Here is a 22,441-nt window from a genome sequence, read left to right as displayed (position 1 = left end):
AATTTTTGCAAAATTTTCAAATCAGGTTTTTAAAATTTAAAATTTTATCTCATGATTTGAAATTACGAGATAAAATTATTTATTCTAGTACTGATTTCATTTCATAATTCAAAATTACAAAGTTGAAATCACATGTTGATTTAGGCTCCATTTGTTTTTTCTAAGATCCAGACGTCTGAATCTGAATGCACATCTGAATGAATAAGATGTTGTCTCTAGATCTGAAAATTGAATGATTAAGACCATTTATTTTTTAACATTTGAATGTGTAAAATAAATTTATTTGTATACATAATAAAATAAAAAATATAATTTAAATAAAAATTTAATTATATATGAAAAAATATGTAATTTAATACAACAAAATTATTAGTATTTAATTGAGGAAAAACATTTATGTTTATTAGTGATAGTGGAAATGACTTATAATGGTGGTTGTGATGACAATAATTGATGTTAGTGGTTAATAATATTGTTGGTTGTGATAATTGTTATGATTGGTATTATAGTGACTGTTATGATGGTGACGATTGATGGTAATGATGGTTGTTGTGATGTGACGTTGCTTGATGTTAGTAATTTAAGGTGTTAATTGTGTTGGTTGAAATATGAATGCAATGATTGACAATGTGTTGGTGCTAGTTGGAGATGTTATTTGTTGTGATGGTGGAGATGATTGTTAGTAGAGATAAATTGTAGCGATGGTATTGGTTGAAGTGGTGATAGAGATGGCGTTACTAGAGACAATGGTGGTGGCAGTCAAAGAATATGTAGAGGTTGTGATGCATTAGTGGTAGTTAGTGGTGGTGTTAGTTGTGATAGATGAGTTGGTTGGTCGTAGGAATTGACCGATAGTGATTGCTGATTGTGGTGTTGTTGACAGCAGTGGTGACGGTAAATATAATTAGAATAAAAGAGGTAGTATGTGTGGTAGCGGTTGACAATTGTGGTTGGCAGTAGTATTTTTGTCGATGGTGATTGTGATGACGGAGGTAGAGGTGATTAGCGATGGTAACTGTTGATTATGAATAGAGTGGTGAATATTATCTAATACAAGAATATTCCTTCAGACTTATTAAAACTTGATTTTAAATTTGAATGATTAAAACTTATTAAGAATTAAAATCTTAATTAAAAAAAAATACACTTAATAATTTAAAATTTAAATTATTCATTAATTACAAACAAATAAAGGTCTTTTCCATTTTGTAAGAGAAGTTTGGAGCCGCCATCCCTAGATTGGACCCGCGGAGGCGAATCTTTAACAGCGCTTAACCCTAATTAGATTCAAAGGTGGAATCTTTCCAAATTAAACTCAGCATTTTATGAAAATAAAAATAAAATAAAACCACCTTCCCATTCATCTCTTCTTCATTTCGGAAGAGAGAAAAAACGTTGTTGGCCATCATGTGTGGAATACTTGCAATTTTCGGTTGCATTGATAATTCTCAGGCCAAACGTTCAAGAATCATCGAACTTTCTAGAAGGTTTATACATACTCTCTGTTTTGTTTGGATTTCCCATTCCAATTTTCCACCACATTGTTCAGGAATCGTGAACTTTCCGTTTTGTTTAATTGGGTGTTGTAGATGGACACTATATGGACGTCTTTTTAGATTTGCTATTCGTCCATTTGTTGCCTGTCTTAGTCTTAAATTTGTTTTTGTTATACACACAAACATTAGAATATAAATGAAAGTTTCCACTGAGGACATGGCTTTAGATGGGATAGAAAGGTATGCAGGTCGAGATTGATGTAAAAGGTTAGTTGGTAGTAGAGTGTTGTTGGAGAGGCAGGGGGCTAGCGGCTACCCCCATTCCTCCTCCTTAATTAGTAGTATTTAGTAATCACCTAGTTTCTTATTCCTTAATCTGTTTTACTATCTGTTACTTCATGTGCTTTGTATATCTGCTGTCATTTTTTCTTCTAGCAACCTCCGATTAACTTCTCTTTTAACCCAAGGGTCCACAAAGGTAGGGGTAAGGTTTGCTACATGTTATCCTTTCCAGGCTCCACTTGTGGGATTATACCGGGTATGTTGTTGTTGTACAATTGGCAGATAAATGTGAGAAATGAATTTCTCAGAATTCAGATATTTTCCTTTTTCATTCTGTTAATTCAATTGGATGTAGCATTTTGGTGCTTATCTAGCTCGTCAGGAATTCTCTTGGTGGCACAAGATTTTTGCTAATAGTAGCCTATTTCTTCTTCCTTTTTTTTCCTATCGGGAGTGGGGCAGAAGGTTTGTTCATCTTGTTTGAGAAAAATGGCGAATGTATTATTAGTAAAGCACCAAGATGGTACTGCTGAAAGTATTTACAACCAACCAAAAGAACATCTCTTTAAGGATTTATCACAGCTTCATTATTACTTACGAAGTACCGTTTACACCAAAAAATAAAATAAAAGTAAACAATTCATTTTGATCTTTTGACTAGAGTTTCCTTTTTCTTCTGAGCATGTTGCGTTTCTCTCCCTCTAAATTGTCTATCATATACATGCTGGAATAATTTTCCATCATTTCCTTTGACCGAAATTCCTTCCTTTGATGTTCCAGCACTTCAATAGCACACTTGTCTGCTTGGGATAATCCACTTGAGCCCCACCATATTGAGAAATAACTGCCATAACTGCTCCATAATTTGGCAATGGAAAAAATTGGTGATCGATACTCTCAGGCTTTGTTGCTCGAATCTTCAAGAATGGATGTCACCTTATAATGAGCACTGGTTTTTCAGATGTGTTTCCACGACCACAGATTACCTTGCTGTCCTCCAGAATTCAAAAGAGAATTGAAAGAGTTAACAGTGAAGCTGGCCTTACTATGTATTTCTGTATCAGCTTCTCTTGACCATTACTTAGCCCCTGAAAAGGCTCAAGGAGACCCAAAATTTAGCAAGCCTCCCCAATTCTCGTCATTCAAATACAACAACAACAACAACAAACCCAGTGTATTCCCACTTAGTGGGGTCTGGGGGGGGTAAGATGTACGCAGTCCATACCTCTACCTCTGATGAAGTAGAAAGGCTGTTTCCGAAAGACCCCCGGCTCAAGGCACAAGATATCACACAAACACATAGTAAAGCACAGAAGCAGATGACATAACATAAATACGGCACCCATAAGGAATATAAACCAGAGGAAAGCAGAGGAAAGCACACAGATTCGTAATAAGCATGGAACACTGAATACGGAATCATAACGGGAATAAAAAATAAAAAATAAAAAACCCCACCAAGTAATTCCCTACACTAGCGACCCAATCTGGCCCTACTCTTCTGCCGTAATTCGCGTCTTCCAGACCTTCCTATCTAGGGTCATGTCCTCGGTGAGCTGTAACTGTTCCATGTCCCGCCTAATCACCTCACCCCAGTACTTCTTTGGCCTACCCCTACCCCGCCTAAAACCATCCAACGCTAGCCTCTCACACCTACGGACAGGGGCATCCATGCCCCTCCTCTTCACGTGTCCGAACCATCTCAATCGTGCTTCCCGCATCTTACACTCCACTGAAGTCACACCAACCTTCTCCCGGATAGTCTCATTCCGAACTCTATCCCCTCGAGTCAGTCCACACATCCAGCGCAACATCCGCATTTCTGCCACCTTCATTTTTTGAATGTGAGAGTTCTTAACTGGCCAACACTCCGCTCCATACAGCAAGGCCGGACGGACTACCACCCTATAGAATTTGCCTTTAAGCTTGGGCGGCACCTTCTTATCACACAACACCCCCGACGCGAGTTTCCACTTCATCCATCCCGCCCCAATACGGTGCGAGACATCCTCGTCAATCTCACCGTTACTCTGGATCACGGACCCGAGATACTTGAACTTATCCCTCTTACATACCTCCTGTGCTTCCAGCTTCACTACTACCTCGTTCTCCCGCCTCACGTCATTAAACTTACATTCCACATACTCTGTCTTGCTTCTGCTCACCCTGAACCCTTTAGACTCAAGAGTTTGCCTCCACATCTCTAATTTGTCATTTACACCCCCTCGAGTCTCATCTATCAGAACTACATCGTCTGCAAAGAGCATACACCACGGCACCTCCCCTTGAATACGCCGCGTCAACACATCCATTACTAACGCAAACAAAAAGGGACTAAGAGTAGATCCCTGATGCAATCCTGTCCGGACAGTGAAATGCTCTGAGTCTCCTCCCGCCGTCCTCACCTGGGTTTTCGCTCCCTCATACATATCCTTAATTACTCTGATATATGCCTGCGGTACTCCCCTCACCTCCAAGCATCTCCAAAGCACCTCCCTGGGGACTTTGTCGTAAGCCTTTTCCAGGTCGATAAACACCATGTGCAGATCCTTCTTCCTTTCCCTATACTGCTCCGCCAACCTCCGTACCAGGTGGATTGCCTCCGTCGTCGAGCGGCCGGGCATAAATCCGAACTGGTTTTCCGAGATAGACACTATCCGTCTCAGCCTCACCTCGACCACTCTCTCCCAGATCTTCATAGAGTGACTCAATAACTTAATCCCCCTATAGTTATTACAACTCTGAATGTCCCCCTTATTCTTATAGAGAGGGATCATGGTACTCCACCTCCACGCCTCGGGCATCTTTGCCGTCCTGAAAATTTCATTAAACAATCCAGTCAACCACCTTACACCAGCCTCTCCAACGAACTTCCAAAACTCCACCGGTATCTCATCCGACCCCGTCGCCCTACCCCTACGCATCCTGCGGACTGCCTGTCTAACCTCTTCTACCTTAAAACGTCTACAATAGCTAAAATCCCAACACTCCTCTGAGTGCTCCAGTTCCCCTAACACAATAGCTCTGTCCCCCTCGTCATTCAAGAGCCTATGAAAGTACGACTGCCATCTCTTCTTTATGTGGCCGTCCTCCACCAACACTCTACCGTCCTCCCCCTTAATGCATCTCACCTGATCGAGGTCACGACCCTTCCTCTCCCTAGCCTTAGCGAGTCTAAACAACTTTTTCTCCCCTCCTTTCCCCTGTAACCCTGCATACAAGCTCTCAAAAGCGGCCGTCTTAGCTGCCGTGACCGCTGACTTCGCCTCCTTCCTCGCTAGCTTGTACTCTTTCCTGTTTACCCGCTTCTCTTCTTCGTCCTTACTTTCCACCAACTTAGCATACGCCTCTTTCTTGGTCTCCACTTTCGTCTCCACCTCTTCATTCCACCACCAATCCCTCCGATGGTGACCGGCCCGGCCCCTAGAAACACCCAACACCTCCCTTGCATTCTCCCTGATGCACCTTGCCGCCCTGTCCCACATACTATCCACGTCCCCCCTACACTCCCACACCCCCTTGCCCGCCAACCTCTCCCCTATCTCCCACGCATTCACTGGCGTCAAGCCGCCCTACTTAATTCTCGGTCTACACTCCTTACTCCTCCTCTTTCTATTCTTCTTTATATCCAAATCCATAATCAAAAGCCTATGTTGGGTCGAGAGATTCTCACTCGGGATGACTTTACAGTCCTTACACAACGCCCTATCCCCTTTCCTAAGCAACAAAAAGTCAATCTGGGTCCTGGCTATCGCGCTCCGAAAAGTGATCAGGTGCTCGTCCTTCTTCGGGAAGCCCGAGTTCACCACCACCAGCCCAAAGGCCCTCGCAAACTCCAATAGGGTCGCCCCCTCTTCATTTCTCTCTCCAAACCCAAAACCACCATGCACATCCCCAAAGCCTCCCGGTAGCACCCCGATGTGCCCGTTGAAATCCCCTGCTACAACAATCTTCTCCGAACTGGGCACGCCTCTCACCACCTCCTCCAAAGCCTCCCAGAACCGCATCTTCTCCTCCCCCTCCGCTCCCACTTGCGGCGCATAAGCACTACACACGTTCAGGGTAAACCCCCGAATGACCAACTTAATAGTCATCAACCTATCGTTGATCCTCTTCACCTCCACTACCTGACCTCTAAGCTCTTCATCTACTAAGATGCCAACTCCATTCCTACGCCTCTCGCTCCCAGAGTACCACAGCTTGTAACCATCCACATCCCTAGTCTTAGACCCTACCCACTTGGTCTCTTGGACACACGCAAGGTTGATCCTCCTCTTCCTAAGAATCTTCACAAGCTCTACGGACTTACCCTGAAGGGTCCCTATATTCCAAGACCCAACCCTCAGCCTACCGTCGCTATCCACACGCCCCCCACTACCTCCCCCTCGGCCCAACCTTGGCCTCCCGCCCACTCCCGCCCTCTCCCCATCCCCCGCCCCCACCACGGCCCCACGCCCCAACCCCCTCGGACATGACCCTATCCACCCATTACCACCCACAGCCACAACTACCCGACAGTATAGGAAAATATAAAGATGAACCCGGTGACAGTATCAAAGCAGCAGCAAGGAAATACAAAGCTCACACACATTCAAAGTAATATTCCCGAAATAAAACTAAGAAACGACCACAGCAACAGCAACCACAGACAGCAGACAAGGTACAGGGGCTACTACGAGCAAAATACTAAGGATGGAATATGAAATAATGAAATAAAATGCAATAAGGAGTTTGAAGGAATCTGGAAATAGATCTTCCAAAGGAGCATGACCTATCCACTCGTTTACCCAAAAAAACAATTTTCTGCTCCCCATTTAAACCCAATGTTGCTCACAAACTTCTGTCAAGAGCTCTAATAGTCTTCGACGAATCCACCCCATGAGTAGAAGTCACTGGTTTTATAGTCCAACAGCCTTCTATTCCAAACTTCTCACTTATGACAGCCTTCCAAAGTGACTGTTCTTGTAAAGAGAATCTCCATAATGGCTTAATCATTTCATTATCATTAATGCCTCAAGTTTTTACTGGCAAGACCAACTTCCTTATTGCTATAATTTGACGTACTCAACTTGACCAAGTGAAAACATCTTTTCTCACTGTTTCCCCTGCCAATGAAAATCTCTTAACTTTTTCAACCTCTTCTCTACTTTAGCAGGTACTGGGAATAAGGATATACCGTACGTGGAAAGCAATGGACTCCTTTTCTTGTTCAACCCTATTCAAAATTAGTTTCTTGTTTGATATATCATTTACCCTGTTGGAGCTGCATGTTTGGTTTCTTTTCGTTCCTATAAACCACAATCTCTGAAGAAATTTTTAGAAATTGGTTTTGGCCACTTCTGTTCTGTCTAAGAAAAGGGGGGGGGGGGGGGGTTGGGGGATCTCCCATTATTCAGTTTTTGTCTTTACCTGCTTGCTTTCCGATTTGCTGGCCATGTATTCATTCTTCGTGCTGAACATTACCGTCTCCCATCTCTGTATTTTGCCGGAAATAAGTAATTTGCTGCTTTTCGGGACATGCTTCGTGCACAGAGCTGTTTGTTTTTTGGTCGGGACATGCTTTGTACCCGTGATGCTAACACTGATCCACAATGTCTTTAGAATCACATTGTTCAACTCCCAATTCTAATTTTATAAATCCCCTAACTTTGCCTCTTTTAATAGATTTGTGTTGGGCTCTGAGTCCAATTCTCTGGACTTTTCTTTAGAGGATGATACACATTATTTATTACTACTGTCTCATATTCTACATTGCAGTAGGCAGGATTCGTATTATATGAAATCTTCTTTTATGTGATGTTAATTGTAGGTTGCGCCACAGAGGACCTGATTGGAGTGGATTACATAGCCACGAGGACTGTTATCTTGCTCATCAACGATTGGCAATAGTGGACCCAACTTCTGGAGATCAGCCACTGTATAATGAGGACAAGACCATTGTTGTTGCGGTAGGAAAATATTTATAATTACTTAAATACTTTCCTATACTGTTAGTTGTCTTGTGCCTGGGGTCCATCGGAAACAACTCTACTTCATCTGAGGTAGTGGTATGGACTGCGTACACTTTACCCTCCCCAAACGCCACTTTGTGGGAATACACTAGGTATGTTGTTGTTGTAGTTGTAATTACTTAAATACTTCTATATCATAAAAGTAAATGGACCTTGGACAAAGTTTGTAATTGCTTTTCCAGTTTGTGATCTTTAAAATATTTACTATGAAGGTCTAGCCGTTTAGGCGGTATTTTAATCAATTTATCAGCCATAATGTATTAGATACAGAGCACAAATTTGTTTCTGTGCCTAACTTGATCTTTTTAAAGAGTTGATGGAATGGTGGAAATATTAACTAGCAAAAGTAATGTGATAGTGGATATAGAAAATGGGTGAAGGAATCGAGACGAAAAACCTTTTCTTCTTTTCTTGCCGAAGTGGTTATTAAGAGGATTATGAGATAAAGAAGATGACAAGCTTTAAGGGGTGTTGCACCATAACTATCATGCTTCTGCTCAGTTATTAGATTATCTTATTACTTCTTTCAAGAAGGCAGCTGCTTCTTATCTGCTGTTTGTTTTATGTCTTTCATCTCTTCAAAATTTGTCATGGGTTTTAAATATTCCTAGACGAGGACTATGGCCCTGTGTCCTTTTTAAAGTTCAAGTATTTTGAGAAAAATAATCAATTAGCTGAGAAGAGGTGAGCAAATTTTTTCCTGCTAGCAACTTATCTTTATATATGAGGTGAAGCCACACAATGTAACGTTGTATTCGACAAAAAAATTGTTTTTTACATAGAGCAGATGGAAACTTGGGTTTGAGCTGCGCTCTCTCTTCATAATATGATACCCCCTCTTCTATATACTAAATCAGATTCAGACAGAACGAATAAATCTCTCCTCACAGCCATATATTACTCTTCCATTCCATATTTTGTGACACCATTTCTTTATTAGTCTATCCCAAAAACATTGACACCTTCTATATTTGAAAACATTTAAGTTGATCGTACCATTTAACCATTAGTGACATGTTATTACAGCAACAAAACCCCCATGTTTAAGGCCACAAGTTCAAAAGTGTTTTCTTTCTTTCTTAAACACCGTGCCTCAATATTGAAAAGTAACTAGTAGCAAAGCACTAAAAGTTGTGCTTTTGCAAACTCTTTTAAACTGAGGGATTTTTGAAAAGAAGTGTCCGTTAAAGTGGGCTATTAAGACATTAAATAATAACCATTGTGAGTTATGTTTTAAAGACAATTACATGTGTGAGCTTCTGAGATTGTCAGGATTATGTCTACTCATCTACAACAACAACAACAACAAACCCAGTGTATTCCCACCTAGTGGGGTCTAGGGGGTAAGATGTACGCAGTCCATACCTCTACCTCTAAAGAAGTAGAAAGGCTGTTTCCGATAGACCCCCGGCTCAAGGCACGAGATACCACACAAACACATTATAAAGCACAGAAGCAGATTACATAACATACATAAATACGGCACCCATAAGTAATATAAAACAGAGGAAAGCAGAGGAAAACACACAGATTCGTAATAAAACATGGAACACGGAACACGGAATCATAACAGGAATAAAACCCCCATCTATTGAACTATTTAAAGTACATTCTACTTTTCTAAAGCTTTGTTCTCTTCCTGAAAGCTGCTACTCCTCCAAACTTCTACTGTATTTTCCTTATGCTTTTTGTCAACTGGGATGGAGTTGGCCTTTCCTTTTCCAAATTGTGGTTGCATTACCTTTTATTGGAAAAAACAAACAGCCTGCTTGAAATGTAGCTCGGACTCAGGTTGGGGTGTCCGATACGGGTGCAGATCTAGAGGTTGGATTCTTCATGATCTCCATTTTAAGAATCGGGGATATGGATCTAGGGATGGAACAACAGTTGAAATATCTAAAAATTAGAGTTATAAAACCTAAATTATGAGATATTATGTTGAAAACTTGAGGAGAAAATATTGATCAAGAGGAGAATCCGAAAATGAGATAAAAGGAAAAGCAGTAACATATAGATTTCTATATACAAGGTAATCCATCTCCAAATTCACATTAACTTTTGTTTTGATTACAAAAATCATTAAATTTGTCCAAACTTTCCCTGTTGATTTTAGTCAAAGTACCCAAAATCGGTTGACCAGATCGGGTATAGATCCCACACCCACACCCATGTTGGTGTCGACATGGGTGCGGCACCGAAAGTGAAAACTCTGAGTAACTTAGCTTGAAACATAGGCAGATTTAAGGGTCAATTTCTCTAGGAGAGATATGTAGTATTAATAGAGAATGTGGTTAAACGACATTTAAACATTGCCACTATCAAACACTATCCAATCTGATATGACACTATTACTAGTACTAGTTAGAGAATCTAATAGTTCTGTCTTTGGAGTAACTAGTAAAGTTGCTGCCATGTGACTAGGTCAGGGATGCAAGCCTTGGAAATAGCCTCTGGCAAAAATGCAAGGTAAGGCTGCATACAACAGATTCTTGTGGTCGGGCTCTTCCCAGACCTTGCGCATAGCGGGAGCATTTGTGCACCGGGCTGCCCTTTTTTTGACTACAAAATTCTCAATATTTCTTGAACACTTTCAACAATTGTGCTTTTATAGTGCATTATGTAGTATCAAAGCAGGTAACTTGTTTAAGTGGAGAAGGGCAAAGCGGGGCTCATTATTTACTGATATGGAACTGTTCGCCACTTCCTCTCCGGGATTCCTCAGTTATAAAAAGGGTAATTTATATTTAAAAGATTATCACTGTCTGAAGCAACACACAGACTTGGATGGTTTGCCGTTTTATCTTTGTAGTTCAAATGGTATCATTTGTGTTAGGATAAAGGGATGATGTGCATGATTGCGTTTTTTGGGTTGAAATTCAAAAGATAAATATGCAGCCAAAATGCTTGCAGAAGATACAAGTCTTTCATTTGCTTCAACTGTATGATAAAAATGTTAATGGTGGTATGAGTATTTTTATGATATTGACGCGTTATTTTTATTCTTGGTGTTCTAGATAAGTTTCCCTTGTCAAATAGCTAAAAACTAATATTCATACTTTTCAGGAGCCTTCGTTCGCGGGCTACTGTGACCTTCTTCCATAGCTTTATTTTGATAAATCTTTCTTCCATAAGATTGATATCTGCTCCTTCTGGTTTTAGGTTAACGGGGAGATCTATAACCATAAAGCATTACGGGGACAATTGAAGTCCCATCAATTTCGAACTGAAAGTGATTGTGAAGTTATAGCCCATCTTGTAAGTACTTTAAGTGTGTACATGACTTCTCAATTTCTTCTGGTAGAATGATTTCGGAACACCAAAATTCAGATTTCTCATCAATAGAGAAAAATGTGAATTCTAGTAAGAAAATAAGGTTTCCTGTCATAATTTCTTTCTTATTTTAAATGTACCTTGGGATATACCTTTGGCAGTATGAAGAACATGGAGAAAACTTCATTGACATGTTGGATGGGATGTTCTCTTTTGTTCTTCTTGACACCCGCGATAAAAGTTTCATCGCTGCTCGGGATGCCATTGGCATTACACCCCTTTATATGGGGTGGGGTCTTGATGGTATGTAGCTTTTTCATATAATTATTTTTTGGCATATTGCCCTTTCGATAAATCGTCTGTTAGTTATCTGAAGTCCCGTTGCTGTTTCCTTGTGATTTTGCCTACTATAGTTCTGATATATACTGTCTCACAAACAAATGATGTATAATAGGACACTCATATATGTAGTTCTTGCCAAAGTGAACAACACTATAACAACAAATACAACAACAACAACATACCCGGTAAAATCCCACAAGTGAGGTCTAGGGAGGGTAAAGTGTACGCAGCCCTTACCACTACCCCGGTGAGCTAGAGAGGCTGTAAGAACATCTATATTTGCTAGTTTAACCCAGTTCAGCGTGTCTATTACTCCAACAAACAACACATACATTGTTTGAGACAACATTAACTTAATCCTGGCTATACAAATGATGTGAGGTACGACTAAGGAACTCTGACCACCAGTTATAAGAGAAATTGCTAGCAAGGTATTGTTGTTTGTTTTGAAATCCTATAGGGAGATAGCAGTGTTGCCGTCTTAATCACTTGATGGAAAATGTTAGTACATAAATCTGGTTTAGGAACATTTTAATTTGGAGAAAGAAAAGAAAAATCTTTATGAATGCTTATGTGAACAACATCAATTGTCTAGGAAGGTTTGTTTGATGGCTCACCATCTTTCTTCAACCAGGAGGTCGGTCAAAATTGCTTCCGTTGGTGCGTCTTAGGTTCTTCTTTCTCATCCTGGTCTGACCTCTTAGAAGCATGCCCTTGACTTTCTCACCTTGATCTGGTTTCTTGATTGCCCTTTCTTGGCAGTTATGGCCTACCTGCAAACATATTGCACAATAGGCTGTCTTCCATTCATAAATGACTGCCTGTTCAAACACTCTTCCATTGGGGGGTCTAGCAGTTTAACTAAATTTGACAGTCTCACTGATATCCATAACAACCGGTATTTGGGCTCCAATAGCTGTATGGGATTTCTGGCAGCTTAATCCTTAGTGGGATCATTCTCAACACTTCCTTGTTAAGGTCAAAGTCAGCTTCCCAGACTTTCACAATTACTGGCCTGTTCTGCATCATATGAGGCCTAGAGTACCTCCTGTCTGCAATATTCTGGAACTTGACTAGGAAGTAACCATCATTATGGTAATACACCTTTGGGGTTGCTATGTTATTCCAAGTTCCAGCTATGTATCTTTCAACAGCTGCTATAGTAGGTGAATTACCTACAACATAAAGGATTAACGTGCTTCCAATTTTCAGTTCCCACTTCAATGACCTCCTGCTGTAGTTGTGCTCCTATTTCACCCTCAACAGTCACAGGTGCAAACTTCTTTATAGTCCAGTTCCATTCCTTTGGCTGCAAATTTGTTTTCAGTAAATAGATTTGCTCATTCCTCATTCTGAGATTCGACCCCATCTGTCTCCTTCTGTTTTCTAATCGCAGAATTACTAGGTCCTACTTCCCGCCTTTGATTCACAATAGTGGGGTTATGGTTAATAAATCTATCATGGATTAGGGTAGCTTCCCCAGTCTGTGAGGTTGCCTTGTTTGTGCGCCAGCTAAAATCGTCATCCCCTTTCCAGTTCCAGCACGTGGTGTTAGATGTATAGCTCCCAAGCCTGAGCTAGATGTGAAGCGAGCAACAGGCATCGGCGTTGCTCCTATAGGAATTGTCCTTCCTTCATTCCTGAAGTTGAGCCGTGGAATCAGTGTGTCTGGTGTATCAGAGGTCTAGGGTTTTCCCTTCCATTCCAATTCGATCAGCAGCCATCTCATCTGGTGGAATCTCAGTAGATTTCTCGCCGTCGTCATTCTTAGATACTTTTCTCGGTTGTCCACTGGTCATTCTGGTAGCGGGATCACGGTAGGTCACCTATGTACGCCTATCAATGGAACAGGTCTTCACATGCCGAGAGACATATCAAAGTTCTTAGCTCTTTAAAATCTTTCTCAACTTTAGGAAGATCCTGCTATTCTTTTATTGAAGAAACAGAAGATCTTGCTTTATAGTTGTAATGAAGGTTTTTTTTGTGGATAATTTTATGTTGCGACAGTTTTTTAGTGTTTGGTGTTAGTGGATGAATTTATGTGTCCCTTTGGTGGTGAAAATGGTAATGAATGTCGGATGCACACGTCATTTCATTTTCCCAAAGATGTAGTTCTTCATTCTCTTTATGGTATTACTGTGTTAGTTCCTCCCAAGTTTAGTCCATCTTTTGGAGTTCTTAGCCCATGTATTGGACTTCAATTTGTATTCATATGGATTGCAAAAGCCTAACTGATTCTGAGCCACTTATTAATGCCTTGAGTAGAAAAATAAAGTGTGTTTTTAGTGTCAAAGGAAAAGGAAAAACATAAGGTAGAATGTAGCTCTTTGACTTGGGACCGTACACGTTGAAGTGGACAGACATGTTTGTTTTAATTCGAGTTGTTTTGAGTAGTCAGTCTATAAAACTGCTGATGTACATTCACATTATTGTCCATGTCCATATCTTCCCGCAATTTTGCTTTCAGCTCTTTCTGCATATGGATAGCCTGCATGAGTTCAAATTTTAAACTAATTTCAAGTTTAAACAACCATTGGATCATGCATATGCAAGCAATGACTTAAAATAAATTTTACTTTTATGCAGGGTCCATATGGTTTTCCTCGGAGATGAAAGCCTTAAGTGATGATTGTGAACGATTTGTTAGCTTCCTTCCCGGTCATATTTATTCAAGCAAAACTGGTATGCCCACATGAAGCTCATCTCTGAGCCTGTATTCCATTTGTCTTTTTAGCTGATCTTGTTCCCTGTATTTTTTTTTTGAATCTGGTAACATTACTTCTATATATCCACAGGTATACTACCACCAAAGTTGTAGTCCCCTTTCAAAAGTATTACCACTTACATCTTGTCGTTTACCTCTGTACTCACAAAAAGTCTTAAAACATCAAAAATGTCTTCTGTTTGAGCTAATAGTTTTTGCTCACACCAAAAATAAAAAAGGCCTAAATAATTCATTTTGAAAGGCGGTAAACTGCTCAGCATCCCCTCAAAGCTCCTCTTGTTTCTTTCGGTCCAAACTGTCCACCAAATGCAAGTCGGGACAATCTTCCATCTCTTTTCCTTCTTGTTCACATTGCCATCTATATTCCAGCATCTTAACACATCTGCTATGCTTCCAGGTTTCACCCACCTGATCCCTTTCATGCTAATGAACATCCTCGACAACTGGTCTGTCCATTTACAATGCAAAAAAATATGGTTGATTGTCTCTGCTTGTTCCCCACAACATACTTTTCCTGTTTATTTCATATTTTTGGACCCTGTTGAAAAAAGTCCTAAAACTCTTAATGGTGATGTAATTATTTCTCTCTTGATCAACAAAAAGAGTGAGATCTACATTTAATTTTTGGACAATATTGTTTCTGAGTGATTTCTTCCCATCTGTCCAAGCCTTGGTGTAAAGAGTAACTGGTACCTGTGTCGGTAGGAGGTAGCAGGTATCCTGTGAAATTAATCAAGGTGTGAATAAGCTGGTTTGGATACCACAATTATATAATTAAAAAAAGAATAATTGCTTTTAGGATAATCAGTGCGACTTCAATCTTGAGGAGGCTTTTGGGATGGTGGGATGCTAGAGTACTTTTAGTAATATTAATTGACATAAGTCCTTTTGTTTTGTACTTACGTACTAGCTTAAGCAGATTATATTTTACTTTCAAACCCCTCTATGGATTAAAAGAAAATTGTAAGTGCAATACAAAGTTACAAGCCATCTTATTATGTGTTTCCAATATTTACCTTAACATAAGATTCTATTTTCCCCAAGTAAAGGAATGCCAGTGTATGAAACCTAAATCAAAGGAGCTATTGAGATCTTAAACTAGAGGAGCCCGTAGATAAAATACCAAATAAAGTAGTATTTCCATGACTTTTTTTTAGGATAGTGTAGAAAGGAATATTTAAAATTGTCATTGTTATCAGAGTCATACTGGAATGGCCTTATTATTGTTATCAAACTCATCCTTTTAAGTTTTTGCTTTCAAGAACTATTCATGCTATCCCTAAATAGATTATATGTGCAGGAGGACTTAGAAGATGGTACAACCCACCATGGTTTTCGGAAAACATTCCTTCTACGCCATATGATCACCTTGTCTTAAGGAAGGCTTTTGAAAAGGTCAGTTTACTCTGATGTTGCATAAAAAATTGTGCTGCCACTATGAGTTTCTCTCAGACATATATATATTTTTTTTTTTGACATAGCCCTTTAAACGCCATAAAAATAATCACTTTTCACTTTGTTGTATTCTGAACTTCGTCAAAGTTCTTGGGACACATTCCCTTACTGATTGCGGTTGTATAGAAGATACCCTTGATGTAGCGCTCATTTTCACTGATGTCTTGTTTCTAATACTTTCCCCTATAACAGTGTTATCATAGGCGCGCTTAAGCCCTAAAGCGAGGCTCAAAACGTGTTGAGTGCTTCAGGTCGCTTAATGTGCGCTTCATTGTCGTCATCAATTTTCTAAGGCATACTTTTCCTTGCCAATGAGCCTTTTCTGAAGAGGCAACGCTAAACAATTGATACTTCCCTTTATTGTAATATTTATTCAATTTCCTTGTTCATATATTTTGTCATTCATGCTTATAATTATTAATCTTGGACTAAACATATATGTTTGTATTTTTTTCTTCCTTTGCGCTATTTTGTACTAAAGCTCACACTTTATTCGCATTTTGCGCTTAAAGCCCCAACAGACCTTAGAGCTTTTTTATGCTTTTTGCTTTTGATAACGTTGCCCTATAAATGAAGCCTGTCTTTATCAAAAGAAAATGATAAAATGTTAAAGAAACTTGTTGATAATGATAGATGTGGACTGTAGAGTGTACATGATATTTGGTCTCAACCATTATCATTTCTTTTTGGCTTGCGCATGCAAATTGTACAGCTTTGTGTGAAATGTGTCAATAACTTTTCTGGGGATTTTCCTTTTTATGTACCCCCCACTCTCTACTATCTGTCTATTACTACTGAGTTAGTGCATTAAATGCTGCTTCCCTCCGTTCCAATTTGTTGGCCTATTTTCCTCGTTAGTCCCTTTCAAAAAGAATGCCATGACATGTTTAAGACCACAAGATTAAAGGGCATTTTAGTACATTTGACATATCTTTAATTTAAAACCACAAAATTCAAAAGTCTTCTTTACTATCTTAAACTCCGTGCCAAGTCAAAATAGGTCAAACAATTAAAATGGAAGGAGTATTCTTTTTAATCCTTGTAACTTTCATTAATAAATCAGCAAAAAGAGAATGCTGGGAGCATATAATAAAAAGCCATTATAAGCTACGAAATGTGTTACCAAAATCAGCCAATCTTTCATTTACAGCTATTATGGCAATGTTGCACCAAATCTAAGCTAAGATATATAACTGTGTAAGGATTCTTTGTTCCCAAAATAGTTGTTGTTTTTTTCCAGCCAAACTCCGCTAAAAGACTGATGGAGCTTTTCTACAGAGGGTATGAAGCCTTGTGAATACCCTCTGTGCCAACCTTGAAGGAACTGGAGAGTAGTTCTCGGCATACACCCACTTAGGCCCAAGATACTGAAAAAGAAATCCATTGTTGAGAATGAACTTTACAATGCAGAAACAGGTGATTGATGCCCGCGTTAAATGCTAATTTTATTCTTTACATTTGCTTTATACAGGCTGTAGTTAAGAGACTCATGACGGATGTACCATTTGGTGTGCTTCTCTCAGGCGGACTGGATTCTTCACTTGTTGCTGCAGTGGCTAACCGCTATTTGGCTGATACTGAAGCTGGTCGACAATGGGGATCACAGTTGCATACGTTTTGCGTAGGCTTGAAGGTGATGATGCTTCCTTATGTGAACTTGCTCTGTTTTGGAAATTGCTATCTGTATTATCACATGGAGGTTCTGGACCACCATCGGTGTTCCTTTCACATGTTCCATATATAGGATTTGCAAAGTTACTGCAAAATGGAAATTCTCCATATAATATACCAAATGCCTTTTCGGGGACTGAACCTCAGCATTAGGATGTCGTTTTCTTTTTGACTTTGTGGTTAATTCTGATATGACTTTTGTCCATCCTGCCTTTCCTTCTCTTGTTGTTTGAGTTTATTTCCCTTGTTGCATTCGTATCTCTTTTTTTTTCCTCCATGTCTTGCTTTCTTTTGGAGAAGGGAAATTTAACTCCAGTTGCAAGATTTGATACTATTAACTTGCTTATTTCTTTCATCAACGGTCGTTACAAGGTGCTACTATCTTGTATATGGGGGATTTTGGAATCTTCCAAGAGTCCATAACTTCAGAAGAGATCAGAACTGATTACGGTGATTGCTCTGAACTAAACCTACATCTGCTCGAAATTTCTAATTGCTACACTTAGATTGCTGTGCTAACCTCTTTCAACACCTCTTATGATGCCAAATTTAGCAGACTTAAGTGTACTTAAAACTATTTGGTGTTCCTTATTCAGTAGGTTTGTTATTGTCCATAACTCAGAGACTTTTTTGGAAGCCATTTGGTGTGATTGATGGAGTTCTGAGATGAGTGTTTCATCCATGTTTTTTTTATATATATAGTGTATTGTTTCTTTTCTTTTGTTTTATCTTTGCTTTTGTCATTGTAATTTAGCTTTTCTGTTCTTTTGACTTAAGGGTTCTCCTGATCTGAAAGCTGCCAGAGAGGTGGCAGACTACCTTGGAACTCGTCACCATGAGTTTCACTTTACAGTGCAGGTATATTTTCCTAAAGACGTATGAAGATGATTTTCCTTCTCAGGAGTATAACCATTTAAGTCAAATTGACTGTATACTTTTTTGCATTGCTACATCAGGAAGGAATTGATGCCTTAGAAGAAGTCATATATCATGTTGAAACTTATGATGTGACCACTATCAGAGCCAGTACACCAATGTTTCTTATGTCTCGGAAGATAAAGTCCTTGGGTGTGAAAATGGTTTTATCTGGTGAAGGTTCTGATGAAATTTTTGGTGGTTATTTATATTTCCACAAGGCACCCAACAAAGAGGAGTTTCACCAAGAAACTTGTAGAAAGGTGGATAACATTATCATTTTTTCAATCATTCAGGGGTTATTGGAGAAGTAACTGCACTTTTACTAGAATTTATCTTTGAACTATTTCTAGCTCTGATGGACGCTTTGATGTTAATCCAGATTAAAGCACTTCATCTTTATGATTGCTTGAGGGCCAATAAATCTACTTCAGCTTGGGGTGTTGAAGCTCGTGTACCTTTCCTGGATAAAGAATTTATCAATATTGCAATGAACATCGATCCAGAATGGAAAATGGTAAATACTTCCCTTGTAATCCTCTAATCCCCGCCCCCACCAAACCACCAAAACAAGATAACAAAGACCAAGAAAGAAAGAGAGATCCTTTTCTTCCTTCAAGGAACAAGGGGGTAAAATGACATCTTATATAAAAATGCCAAAAGATTACTGCAATTTATGTAGAAAAACGGTCTTCAACTTCACGGAAGCCCAGGGTTCAAATCTCAAGTAAAAAAAAATGTTAGGTAATGTCTTCTCATATGCTTAAGCCTTAGTGCAGAGTTACCTAGTACTTGAGCTAGTGAAAGGCTGCAGGTAAATTGGTGGATTAGTTGAGGTGCACACAAGTTGATGGAAACTACCATTGAATTTATGATGTGTCGACTTTCCTGTGTTTATCTCTAAATAGATGAGAGTGCTTCTGGATCATGAGGTTCCTGAAGCTATTTCTAAACTCAAGCTTGTTACGACTTATGCTAGGTCTAGAGAATTTCTACCAGACAAAAAAATGGAAAATACATTCAAGTATTATACCTCCATAATAGTCCAGTGTTGCTCGGTGAAAACGAACCCCGTATTCCATGTGAGTCAGTTGACTTCGATTAGACCAGACCGCCCCAGAGAGGAACGTGCCCACGAGGGCACCACCAGATGTTGTAGATAAACCTACTAAAGAAGAAGTTGAGTATATCATAGCTGACCGCACCATGGGCTAGCCCATACACCCACTGCACGAGTGACTTGAACGGGTCTGATATGGGTTACAGTATAGCTTCATACCCATACCTCGTTAAATGTTCCTGTTCTCATCTGTACATCTAGTTTGATCCTAAAATTTAATGTATCTATGTACAGTGACTATAATATGCTGAAAAACCTTTCTTGAAACATTATTACAGATCCAACCTGATCTCGGAAGAATAGAAAAGTGGGTTTTACGCAATGCTTTTGACGATGATCAGAATCCTTATCTGCCAAAGGTTTGTTGGTTTTCTTCTATCAGGTCCAAAAATCAAAATTGTTTATTCATTTGCATAAATAGTCAAGCAGATTCCTTGTTAAAAATAAAAACAAACAGGCAAGCAAACCCCAAATACACTGTGTACACTTATGCACAGATGCAGAAGATGTGTATTGTATTTGTCACATACAAGGGTATCATATGTACAAATCCCAACTTGCACATACATATTCACATAAAACATATGCACGTGTAAGACCTGTATATATATATATATATATATATATATATATCATAATCAAGTTGTTGAGCTTCGTGTATTTTCTTTTTTAGCATATATTGTATAGGCAGAAAGAACAGTTCAGTGATGGAGTTGGCTACAGTTGGATTGATGGCTTGAAGGATCACGCAAACAGTCAGGTGAGCTCTTTAGTTCTTTTCTCTTCCCTCATTTACCTTTTCTTTTCCCTTGCTTTTGTGGTATTGCTGAACGCATCTTGTACTTTTGGTCCAGGTTTCTGATTCTATGTTAACAAATGCAAGTTTTGTTTACCCACATAACACTCCGATAACAAAGGAAGGATACTATTATAGAACTATTTTCGAACGATTTTTCCTAAAGGTGGGTCTTTCATGTCTTCGTATCCTTGATTCCTTGTTATTCATGTCCAATTTATGATACTATGTGCCAAATGAATATTTTCCTTGTTTCTTTCCAATTTTATTTAGAGCATCAACACGATTGCTTCTATCTTGGTATTTGTTTATCATAATTTACCTGTTATTTGGAGCAGGCTGCTGCAAGGGAGACTGTTCCAGGTGGTCCAAGTGTGGCATGCAGCACTGCAAAAGCTGTAGAATGGGATGCAGCTTGGTCCAAGAATCTAGATCCATCTGGTCGAGCTGCTCTCGGTGTTCATGAAGCTGCTTATGAGGTTAAAGAAACCTGAAGTTGATAAAGCTGCATTAGCTGTTTGGTTGTATATCTTCTTTCAAAACTGACTTGTTCCTTTGAATTCTTTGCTGCTATTTATACCCTCGAGTTTTTCTGGTTGTAGATGCTGTGTTCACAGTTACAAATATTTATTTTACTTGAGAAGAAATATGCATCACTTATGACAGAGATGTCTTGTGCATGACATGGAGACAAACTTGCCATGCATCCTATGATCAAGGTTGTGTAAATCACTATAGCTACCATGAGATCTCCAGAAAGCATAGTCAATCTTATGCTCAAACTAGTTAGGAGAAACCCATGCAAAGCATGGACCCAATATTTATCCTAAATTAATATTATAATAATAACCATATCAGTTAATGTGACATCTTTTGAATTTTGAGATTTAAATAAAGTTATTTTTCAAAGTAATTTTGCGTATATTCTTAAAATATTTTAAATTATCAATTATTGGGATTTACTAGTCAAATAAATTTCAATATCTATCGTAAATTAATATTATAATAATAACCATATCAATTAATCTAACTTCTTTTGAATTTTGAAATTTAAATAAATTTATTTTCAAAGTAAGTTTTGCATATATTCTTAAAGTGTTTTAAATTATCAATTATTGTGATTTATTATTCAAATATATAATTTTGTTTCAAAAATTTAATTCATGATCAAAATTAAATCCTACAAATGTATAAATTAATAGTGTGAAAAGCAAAATTCAATGGATCTATATCACTGTTTTTAGATAACACGGACTTAGTATATTTTATTTTTTGTGGCACAAATAGAATTTAGGTAATGAATTATATTTTTAATATGTTTTTAGATATTTTAAGCTGTTAATTATTGTAATTTGTAATATCTTTTATGTAGTTTTTATATAATATACATTACGCTCCATGTCTAAAGTTTTGTGGCGTTGACAGTCAATTATATTTTTAATAGGGAAAAGATTCAAATATGCCATTGGACTATTAGAAATGGTTCATTTATGTCATTGCCGTTACAAAATCGGGCCATCCTTGCCATTAACTTTTAACAGTCAGTTTTTAAAAACAGCCTTGCCATGTGGCAGCTTATTAGAGGGTCACGTCATTTTTTATTATTTTTTTAATTTTTTTTTTTTAAAATTCAATTTTTTTTTGATCCATTAAAAAGAATTCATGCAACTTTTTGATCCATTGAAAATTAGTTTGATCTATGCTTTTAAAATTTGATTAATTTTTCATGAATATATTTTTAAAACATTCTCGTTCGATTCTTTTTTTTTTTTGTCATTTTTGACATATTAAGATTGTTTTCATATTTTACCTTTAATATTGATTATTTTTTCTTCAAATTAATTTCAAATACAATAGTAAACATCATTTAATAAATATATTTTAATAAAATTGTTATTTTAATTGACGGGCGAGTAACTATAAGGGAACGGAGAGAGCATACACTCCACGCTTTTTATCACTTTATTTATTTATTTGTTTTAAAAGATTCACGTTAATTCAGTTGAAACTAAAGGGATATATAAATATCAAATATTATTATTATATTATTAATAGTTGGCTTCTCATTTTGCCAACTCTACGTATACTATATATGTCGTCATGTTGTCGCCTTCCTATTTTTGCAATGATAAATGATGATGCATAAAGTGTTATGTACAAATGTTGAATGCTGATTAGGGGCGGCTCAACCCTTTAGGAGAAAAGGCGGCCGCCTAAGACCCTAAAATTTGAGGGGCCTATTTTTGTTTAGTAATAATAAATTATAAATTTTAAGAAAGATATTAAATACTATTTATAGAAAAAGGTAAATTTTATATAAAAAAATAAAACGCAAGACCTCTGTTTGATTTTTGCCTT

At 38.2% G+C, this 22,441-nt stretch overlaps 1 protein-coding gene across 2 annotated transcripts; it reads left to right on the top strand.

Annotated features, from left to right (window-relative positions):
* The first annotated feature begins 1,195 nt into the window (after positions 1-1,195).
* LOC107850647 (asparagine synthetase [glutamine-hydrolyzing] 2) lies at positions 1,196-20,748 on the top strand. 2 transcript variants are annotated; one of them, XM_047401811.1, is made up of 15 exons: positions 1,227-1,487; positions 7,588-7,726; positions 10,424-10,522; positions 10,949-11,044; positions 11,221-11,362; positions 13,988-14,083; positions 15,427-15,521; positions 17,053-17,214; positions 18,030-18,110; positions 18,209-18,430; positions 18,550-18,684; positions 19,566-19,646; positions 19,961-20,047; positions 20,142-20,249; positions 20,422-20,748. In XM_047401811.1, the coding sequence occupies exons 1-15, from the start codon at positions 1,408-1,410 to the stop codon at positions 20,575-20,577; spliced, it is 1,779 nt and encodes a 592-aa protein (XP_047257767.1). In that variant the 5' UTR covers positions 1,227-1,407; the 3' UTR covers positions 20,578-20,748. The 2 variants fall into 2 exon arrangements, with proteins under 2 accessions (XP_016550812.1, XP_047257767.1); XM_016695326.2 differs by lacking the exon at positions 10,424-10,522 and having other exon boundaries at positions 1,196-1,487.
* The last annotated feature ends 1,693 nt before the right edge of the window (positions 20,749-22,441 follow it).

Source organism: Capsicum annuum, chromosome 12 (assembly GCF_002878395.1).
Source record: "Capsicum annuum cultivar UCD-10X-F1 chromosome 12, UCD10Xv1.1, whole genome shotgun sequence".
Lineage (NCBI taxonomy): Eukaryota > Viridiplantae > Streptophyta > Magnoliopsida > Solanales > Solanaceae > Capsicum > Capsicum annuum.
Note: the sequence above shows the minus strand (reverse complement) of the source record. Positions and strands in the feature narration are given on the sequence as shown.

Coding starts and splice junctions, on each gene's coding strand:
- LOC107850647 (XM_047401811.1), top strand. CDS start 1,408: ATGTGTGGAATACTTGCAATTTTCGGTTGCATTGATAATTCTCAGGCC. Junction 17,215..18,029: donor CGTTTTGCGTAGGCTTGAAG/GTGATGATGCTT, acceptor TTTTGACTTAAG/GGTTCTCCTGATCTGAAAGC. Junction 20,048..20,141: donor AGGATCACGCAAACAGTCAG/GTGAGCTCTTTA, acceptor CTTTTGGTCCAG/GTTTCTGATTCTATGTTAAC.